This window comes from Rosa rugosa, chromosome 1 (assembly GCF_958449725.1).
Source record: "Rosa rugosa chromosome 1, drRosRugo1.1, whole genome shotgun sequence".
Taxonomy (NCBI): Eukaryota; Viridiplantae; Streptophyta; class Magnoliopsida; order Rosales; family Rosaceae; genus Rosa; species Rosa rugosa.
The window spans coordinates 5,248,208-5,258,055 of record NC_084820.1 but is presented as its reverse complement, the minus strand read 5'-3'; the positions used below and the strand labels follow the sequence as shown (position 1 = coordinate 5,258,055).

At 41.3% G+C, this 9,848-nt stretch overlaps 1 protein-coding gene across 2 annotated transcripts; it reads right to left on the bottom strand.

Moving 5' to 3' along the window:
- Positions 1-4,075: 4,075 nt before the first annotated feature.
- On the bottom strand, positions 4,076-8,063 carry LOC133712179 (probable glutamate carboxypeptidase LAMP1). Of its 2 annotated transcripts, none has more exons than XM_062138271.1 (13): positions 7,385-8,063; positions 6,875-7,283; positions 6,664-6,731; positions 6,415-6,496; positions 6,208-6,334; positions 6,015-6,085; positions 5,867-5,935; positions 5,599-5,686; positions 5,377-5,460; positions 5,136-5,224; positions 4,891-5,007; positions 4,669-4,812; positions 4,076-4,509 (listed from the first exon to the last, which is right to left on the bottom strand). In XM_062138271.1, the coding sequence occupies exons 1-13, from the start codon at positions 7,912-7,914 to the stop codon at positions 4,327-4,329; spliced, it is 2,061 nt and encodes a 686-aa protein (XP_061994255.1). In that variant the 5' UTR covers positions 7,915-8,063; the 3' UTR covers positions 4,076-4,326. The 2 variants fall into 2 exon arrangements, with proteins under 2 accessions (XP_061994255.1, XP_061994247.1); XM_062138263.1 differs by having other exon boundaries at positions 6,015-6,167; positions 6,242-6,334; positions 7,385-8,059.
- Positions 8,064-9,848: the final 1,785 nt, after the last annotated feature.

The window sequence follows — 9,848 nt, the reverse complement described above, 5'->3', positions numbered from 1 at the left end:
ATAATATATCTAAAGATGCAAATGAGGCATTTATATATATATATATATATATATATCTGTGTGTGTCAAAGCATTTACGGTGATATGCATGCTTACACTTGCGAAGCATCACGCACTCATCTTCTTCGTCTTCCTCAAACTTCTCCTGGCAAATACTACACTGATCACCAATACAGCTGCCAGTTCCATTAACAACTTCCATTCGATAGTCGAAAGTTTCATAGCATTGGTTCCAATCCTGCTATGCTGTTTGTGCATCAACATTGACATTGTTACTCGGCTCCTGTGATGGTGGAGTTTCTGAACTTTCTGATCATAGCTGGCCGGATTCAATATCTGTTTGGCTCCCAAAATCAGTTTGGTACAAACTGTCTCTTTTGAATGCGCGAGCGTGCCAGCACCGTGGGGTGCAGTCGTCGGGGCGTCCCTTGACCTGACTTCTTCTCAAACGATGTGGACGAGGAGAGCACCAACCTCGTCACAAGGTTCTTTTCTATGCCTTTCAGAAAAGGACTTTTTGCCTTACTGGTAAGGGCTTTGGTTGTGGTCTCTTTGCGTTCACCGAATCGATACCCAACGTTGTAGGTTGAGCAGAGCAATCACCGGGAAGTCTGGAGAAGCACGGGTTTTGCTAAAGCGTGACTTTAGCTTCGCTGGGTTGCGAGGGCGTTACCCTTGCTTCGCTGGAAGTAACGGTGGCAGTAGCACTAACAGTCGGCTCCTGGGGAGACTGGGACTGGAAGCACGGTCGCCGGGTTGGTTTGGTGGCACTAACAGTCGGCTCTTGAAGAGACTGGGACTGGAGTGTGGTCACCGGTAAGAGAGGCTGCTCCGGGGAGACTTGGGCAATCGTAGAGATTGGTTGAAGAGTTGTTCGTCCTCTGTTGTATCGTTAAAGCCTCTATATATAGGCTGCTTGCTGTAGCTCGACCTTCCTAATAGGAATGAAATACTATATTTTAGGCCACAGTTATTGGCCTTGAATCAAATCAAAACTCTTAATAGTTTTGATGACTATCGTAGGCAATAATAGATTGACTCTGTACATGGCTGGAATATAGGCAAAGATTAATTACCTCTGGAGCACCACCTCTAGATATGCACGGATTGCATGCATATGTCTTCTGTTGAATGTAATCAAGGATAATTATATCCTTCCTCAATCTGCTCCATCTACTCTTGATTGCAATATATGTGGGGCCCCCTTGATAATTCACTTGCATGTATATACGTACTGAAGGATGATAGCCTTCCTCAATTGTCTCACCATGCCAAAGCAAATTATAAAAGAGATATATTCCTTGTCAATCACAATTAAAGATGGTTGACCCCTTCTCAAACTGTTCACGTCCATTGCAGAGTCTTGACAATCAAGCAAACAAATTACCATTAATTATCAAATATATTGATAATTAATAATAAATCAATGAATATCCAGATTTGCTTCAGGATTGCTTGATCTCTAAGTAGGCCTTATTTAGCCTCCAAACGATATATTCCGAACTTGTCGAAAATATATAACTTGGGCCACCGATATTGGCCCGGTCTTCTTCGAGTTCCCCATGTCGGGAAAAAATGTTATTTTGGGTTCAAACAATATCTTCCTCTGTTTCATGAGTGCTATTCTTGAAACAACTACATATTGAAATAAAACAACTGCGAATTATCATGAAACACAATGCAAACGGGGTGCATATTATGCACAAACAATTAAGAATTGTACTCTCTGCCATCTTGGGTTAAAATGGTGAGGATGTAACAGAGTGAATATGTACTAATCATGCAAGGGAGGAAGAAGAGGATCAGGAGCAAGAGGCGAAAGCCATGGCATAAGAGTTTGAGCGACAAGCTAGACGCTTTAGGTATGCAAGTATCCCTGGTTTTCTGAGTTACTATAAGTAAGCCTTAGAGTATGTCCAACTCTTGAAGGGAAAGGAAAAGAGAAAAATAGGGAAAGAACTGAAGTTACCCAAATTGAGGAGAAAAGAAAAAGCATATGAGGAGATCTATTGTACTCGAGAAAAAACCATCTATACCCAAAACCAGAAGATTAATGTGGCTGCCTTCATCAAATTGGGGTTTATTGGGTTACGTTTATCAAACTATTCCGACATTGAACCAGATGTACATATTATTTGATAAACAAATTTGTGCATCAAACAATTTTCATCTAAATTCTTTTTTTCTTTTTTTTTTATGGAAAATAGGTCAGCCCTTTCATTAGTATTCAGCAAGCATTTCAAAAACGAAACACCCCTATGGGGTCGACAGAAAGAATCGTGCCTTAGAACCTCCTAAAATCCTATTCTAGAAGACAAAGACCCCAGAAAATCCCGAGTACACTCACCTTTTAGGAAATCCACGCACCTTTATTCTAACAAAAACCAAGAAACCTCGAAGCAGACATAAAATGATTTCAACTAAGGCTCTGGTTTTTGCGACCTAAATAAAATTTAAACAGAACTATGGGTCATAAAGACCCATGCCATTCTCCCCCACAAGGAGTTCCCTAGTCCAATGAACCCAAAGAAAAAAGCCACACAGCAGTTCAAGGCCCAAGTGGCCCAGTCCATCCACAGGTTGGGTAGAGCAGGGGACGCAAGAACGTTACCTCTGCACCAGCCACCACCTCCCCATCCATCTCCACCGTCAATGCTACCATTTCCGACACCATCATCAGTAGCCACATCGCCACCGTCATCACCACCAGACGCCGCAACAAAATCAAGGCTTAAACCAAAGGAATTAAAGCCATGCTCACCGCCACCACCGACAGGATGAAGACCCAGACACGCACCACCCATAGCGACGCTGCCAACATGAGCTGCACCACCAGTCCTCCACAAACCATCGCTGGCCTTGTATCCATGCTCCCCATCATTATCACGAGGCCACTCCGATCGAGAATCATGCACACCACATCCACCAGTGCAGCCAACCTCGCTGTTGCCTAACACGGTTACAAGAAGGGGACTCTAGTGCTGCCTCCAAACCATCACTCCAGGATCCCAATCCGGCAAATTCTGAAAAGGATCCAAAAACCACCCCAGATCAATAACCTCACCCATAGCCACCAGATCGGACGTGCTCCCTTTCGAAACTGAACGGACCACACCGCCTCCAACGCTGATCGCTCCACACACACACAGTATAAACAGGCCGAAGCCTGCCATGGACACCATTGATAAAACAACGGAGAAGGTTCAAGAGAAAGCACCACCAAAAAGAGAGACTCTCTCAAACCCTAGCAGAGCGCTAGGTCATTTTCATCTAAATTCTTAGTTGTACAGGGCCTAGGAATTTATTTTCTAATTCTTAATGACAATAGTTGATCGTACCACACTAATATTCCGATATCTTAATTTGGTAAAACCAAGAAATTATCTGAAAAGTTTTTTTTTTTTTTTCCCTTTTGTACATGGGTGGTTGTAGTTGGACCTCCATCATTTTTCAATAGTTATTGGACTTTGTCAACTCATATAAAAAGACATATAAGGATCGAAAGAAAAAAAAACTCTTCTTACCTCCCATGACAAACTAACGACGTTTTTCTTTTTTACTTTCAAAGTATGTTCTCCCTTCAATCTCCCATGCTTGGATGCGAGATGATACATTTGTAGAAATTTTTAAATTGTTATTGTTTTCTATTAAAGTCCCATGTTTTGAAGATGGAATTAGATAAGTTTGGCCTTTATACTTGTAAGCAAAACTACTCCTTATTTGTTTCAATTTTTGGAAGGGGTAGATGAATGGAACAGTAACAAAAAATACTTGTAATTTCTCATCAGTTTGTTCTGCTGCTTCCCTTAACTTTTTCTTCAAAGCTTATATCTTCAATTCTCCATGGCTTACGACACTCCAAAATGTTGGATTGATTCATAGAACTGGGGGAACCAACATCAAAGACTCTCGCTTTTAGGAAAGGCTCTCTTCGAGTTTGAGCGTTAATACCCAGAAGACTCACGGGCAGCGTTAATACCTGAAACTTGACTAGTCCAAATCTGCAATTTAGTCAATTCATTCTGCTTCTTCTTCTCTTAGTTGAATTAATAGAGATAATAAAAAATATAAAAAATAGAACAAAATTTTGTTGAAGAATAAATTTAATTGTTTAAGAATATTTTGGTAAAATTAAGGAGGTGCACTTAGCTATTTAAGTATTTAAAAAAGTGAATTAGAGGTTAGAGGTCCAAAAAGCAAATTTGGAGGTCCAACTAGAACCCCCCTTTGTACATGGAGATATCTGATTAAAACACTATACAAGCTATCATTTGAAATCGATCTGCATGATATTTCAGTCCGCATGTCTCATTAGCTATCAGCCTATCATGTTAGATCACCATTGATGACTTTTGCAGCATGTCTCACAGCTCTAGCGACCCTCCAAACTTCATGTTGTACAAATTTCCATGACTCTGCTGTATTCAGTCTCTTTGCCTTTTCAATGGCTTCATCTACGCCGGGTAACGATTTAGATCCGTAATCATCATTCTTTGAGGGCCCATAAATCTGCAAAAACATTACACTAATTGGCCCATTTTGTACTAATCACAATAAAAGATTGGCATTGAGGCTTATGTACATCAGCTTATTATGAGATATATTGAGGATCAAAATCAAATGAGAACAAAGGAAATAACTTCTGTTGAAACCTTGCAAGAAACATACCAAATGCTTATACCATGACCTTCCGAATAGACCATCTTGATCTGTAAACGCACGCTCTGCCATCATTAGTCTGTCATTGAGCTCTCTCACCTTGAAATGATCGTTCTTCCATATTGAAGGCCAACCTTTGTTTTGTTCTATTTCCTGTACAGTTATGCTTCCAATTTAGAACATTCGTGAAATTAAATGTCGATTAAGATTCATAGGAAACACAATTGATACCCTTCTCTGGTTGTTGATTATTGTGGCTGCTTTTTTGAGCTCCTCAATGGACTTGAACAGAGGAGTTAGGTTTATGTTCTTATCTGAGATCTCGACTTCCAAATCCTTCATGTATTTCTGTCAATCAAGGATTCAATATCATAGAACAACTATGTTCAGGTTGACTGAATGTAACTGACACGTCTAATTATCTCGAAAGTACATACAGACATACAGTGGTTAACTGAAAGATAGTGTTGCCTTACCTGTAGCTCCAGCGCATAGGATGTATAATCAAAAGGCACAAACTCTGCATCCGCTAGCCAAAGAGCTATCAAACCCCATAAACTTGCCACTGGTTTAATTTCAACACAAACACAATCAGTTGGGACACTTGAATTTACGTTGTCATTGTAAGAGTGTAACTTTATAGTGCTTGGATGTTTTTTTTAGTGGAGTAAAAGAATTTCATTGGAGATTGAAGAAGGAGAAAAGAATAAAGCAGACCTGCAACATGCCTATGAAAGAAAGGATCACCAAATTTTTCCATCCATACAAAGTCATCATACATGGAATGGTATACTGGGTATCCTGTAATTCAAAAATGATTTGTAAGCAATTTAAATCATATTGCTAAGTAGCGAGGTTAAGTATGCCATTCTTCCTATTTTTTCAGTGGCAATCATGGTTGAGACTTGAGAGCTTTCGCCACATCAAATGTGTTGTTACCTTTACCGAATGCCATGTCAGCTGACGGAATTCCAATATATTGAACAAAAGCTGCAAAATCAGATTCTCCACTTCCCAACCTGCCAATCTTTGTATGAAAAATACAGCGTTTAAAATTACATTTCATGAAAAACGTCTTACAACATTTATTATGTGTAGATAATGCAAGACTTGGATAGCTGATTGGTTGAACAGAAATGACATGAATTGCAATTTTTCTTAAACACAGCAATGAAGTTTTATAGAGTTCTGTGAAGCAATTTCTTACTGTAGGAGAACTGCTGGAACCAATCCATGCTTGGTAGAGAGTTTGTGATGAGTTATCAGGATCTTTGACCTTCAAATTCAAATTTTGAATCACTGAGCTGGAGTGTAATAATAGTGTTAGGATATCTAGATATGCTTTTTTGCAATACCTGTTGAGTAGCTTGCTTAAGAAGTTCATCAAGCTGTGGAGTGGCAGAGGCCCAGAATCCTGGCGCATATACTGCACTGTCAACATTCAAGTAAGCAATAGCCCTCGAAGCTAGCATGTCTCTGTTTTCTTCTACCCATTCAGTTGATCCTATCTGTAAACCTTATTCAGTTTACAATCTCATAGAAACATACAAATAGAAATAGTGACAGAGGGAGAAAGGGAGACCAGGCCGTATTCTTCAGCATCCCAATTGCACAAGATAATTGTGCGTCGAGGTTTCCACCCCTTTTCCTGCAACTTCCCCAATCTTTGAGCAATCTGCATCACACATCAAAAGGAGCTTGTGCTGAGTTTGAACAGGAAATTGACGATGCTACAGAATTCAAGTCCAATATTACCTCTAGCAGTGCTGCAGTGCCACTATTTGGGTCAACAGCTCCAAATGTCCATGCATCCCGGTGATTACCTAGAATGACAAATCTGCATATATTCGGCAACTTACAATGGCATGGATTCTTTTCTTTCATTCATAGAAGTACATTATGAAGACTACTAGTAGTGTCATTTTGTAGGCTGACATCCTAGTAGTAATAGATGCTGCTTATTCTCAAATGTTAGAACTGAACTTGCAAAAAACTCAAACTTACCTATCAGGTTCTTCCTCACCTTCTATGACACCAATCACATTCTCAATCTGTTCTATAACTTGCTTCCCCTAAAACCAACATCAGAATCAGTGCAAAGATAGAAACTTGCTGCACATTGAGTTCGATCTACTTCAAGTCAAAAAGGGCTGACTGGGGACAGTCAGCCTAAAAGTACACAGAACACATGAAAATGCTTCACATTGAGACTTACAGTGTAACTAAGATGTACAACCCCAGGGCCTGGACCAACCCTATAAGTTGGGGCATCCCCACTCCCCTGCCAATCATCATTCGCCACCTGTCCTCCAATGGCCCTCAAAATAGTCTCACCATCAGCACCAGAAATAGGCAGTGAAGGTATCAAAGTCAAATCCCCACCCTTGTCCACTTCCTCATCAGAAAGCCTCTCACACTCTTCACTACTCGCCCACCCCGGCGTAGTCGGGTCCCCTATCCCATTGTAAACCGTCCCCACCTGTACCCCACTCGGCGGCAGCCACTTCTCCTCCGGAAACCACCTCCCTCCGCCGTAGTCCTTCCTATCCGTATACACCAAAGCGCCAACCGCCCCTTGCTCATAAGCAATCTGCACTATGCTCCCTCTATAAATTTCTCCATACCTGCAAAATTAGAGGAGTTACAGTTGCTATTTTTCCGTGGTATGTTTTCAATTATAACCAAAACATAGAAATTAACAAAATCTCCTCGATCATATTCATACCTAGCCAACACGATTGTACCAGAAACGTTGACTCCCATTTTCTTCAGTGTCTCATAGTCCTCTACCCTCCCGTAGTTGACGTAAACCACGTGACCGGTGACATCCCCGGACTTGGCAAAAGCGTGGAAAGTGGGGAGGACCTCGGCTGCCACGTCAGCGTAGGGGTCGCCGGGGTAGGTTTCTTGTTGGAGGTCGAAACTGATGGGTGGTGATGAAGGTGAAGGGGTTGGGGTTAGGGTTAGGGAGCGGGAGATGGGGTAAGTGAGGGCCACGTGGTAGGGGGTGATGCGGGATAGGAGATTGGAGGAGGTGAAGATGGAGAGGACGTAGGCGGCGGCTTCGGCGTTGGCGGGGGTTCCGGCGACGTGGGGGCGGCGCGTGAGGGTGTGGAGGTGGCGGGAGATGGAGGTGTTGGAGGAGAGGGAGTCGGAGATGAAGAGGGAGTGGTAGGAGGATTTTGGGGTCGGAGAAAAGAGGAGGAAGCGGGTGAGTATGGCTAGGAAAGCCGCGGTGGCTGTTTTGATGATCATTTTGGGTCTCAACCTTTTGGATTAGGGAAGGATCGGAAGTACAAAAAGCTAAGCTTGAGTTGACTGCCGGATTTCCCAATTTGGAAACCGACACTCTAAGACTGTGAAGCTTCTTGTTTTAGCTATGGCTGCCTCGTCAGTCTCTGTCAACTTAATAAGAGAACCACGTTTGATTGTTTATTTACGTACATGCCACTGCATCGCTTCCGCCCTGATTTTGCCCAACAACTATACACAAAATTTTAATGGAAAGGTATCGGATATTGCACATAAATATTCATATTTTGGTTCATGGCTGTCGTAGAGTTGGGCTCTCTACCGACTGATTCGAGGGATGTTGGATGATGAATTGAGGCTTGCTTAACCTGACGGTGTAAACTCGTAACGTATAATTTGGAAGTGAGGGATGAAACCTATGGTAAGACCTGGTGCTATATATCTTATAAATTCAGAGAGTTATCATATGGAGATGATGGGTGTGTCTATTTAGAGACATGTGATGGTAGTTGCTTAGTGGGTTCCTATGCAGTGCGCGAACCCAGTATGCAGTGTGCGTTTATTCCGGGGTGGGGGAAAGGCTTATGGCAAGCATGGTTCTTATGTTGTGAGTTTGATGTATGTGTTAACATTTTTTTTTTTTTTTTTTTGAAACTAACGCAGAGGATTGTAACCAAAAAAATGCGTCTTGAGGATGGCCACGTGTCGATCGATATTGCCACGCAGCTATTAAAACCACGATATATATATTCAGGTGGTACTGGAATCCGGCAAATGGGACAACTATGATTTCTCCGCAGCCAAACTGCAATGCATGATCCATGAAAAATGTGCAAACAAGGCAATCGACTAGCATTACGTCCAACCTCAAAGTTAACCATGCAAATAGTACACGTCCCACGAGTATTGGAAGGATATGAATTGGCTTCCATATAATCGATCGATAATTTTCTGTTTCACCAGTACCTCATCCCGGCCGGGGTTCATGCAAAATGATAATTCTGTCACATGATTCCACATCAATAAAATGATTAGGAGGCAGAGGAGAGCCGATCGAGCTTTGAACTAATTCAATTATCTGATCCACAATAACACACTGCTTTCTACGCTCTTCTACTTATGCAACTCAGTCTTAATAAAGTCCACGATCATACGTATTGAAGAAGATTGCACAATTCTAGTATGATCCTTATTACAATACTCAGAAGGACGAATCGTGATAAACTTTTCACTTTGAGGGATATGAAAATTTTCACGAATATCTACACGTGTTCCCAAAGCATGACAGGTATGCTTGAAGAAGATAAATCGGATCTTTAGTGTATCATCGATCGCTTGGTGGATTCTCAGCACACATATCGGCAGAGCTGCATGATACACTATTACATGCAATTGAAGCACCATAAATATAGTTGAACAATGACATAATTGTAGAATGAAGTGACAGCGAATGGCAGGTGATCAACAAATTAAGGACCGCTTTTGTTCAACTGTATATATAGCTTGATTACTGGGAAATCCTGGGTCCGCACCACCTTAACAACAACAATTGCAATAGTTGTAGTTGTTGTTATGGTGATTCCGAATATGTAGAACCTGCTACAATCTTATATGAATTAAGAAAGGCGGAGCCAGGAATTCTTACCAGGGAGGACGGAGTTTCAGGGTCTCGTCCTTGAGTAAAAATAAAATCGAGTAATTGGGTCACTTCTTGCTGCATTACTGCATACTAGATATTAAATACAAATTTAAATTTTAAGAACAAAAAATCCATAGAAACACATCAACCTAGAAGCTTGGATTAATCATATATAAGATACAACCTGTAGTGAGGCAGAATATTTAGCCTGTCAACCTTCAGCCTAGGAACCCTATATTTAAACTATGTATGTCTTAAGGATATATAGTTATTAAAGACCTAATCCATTAAGGGTACA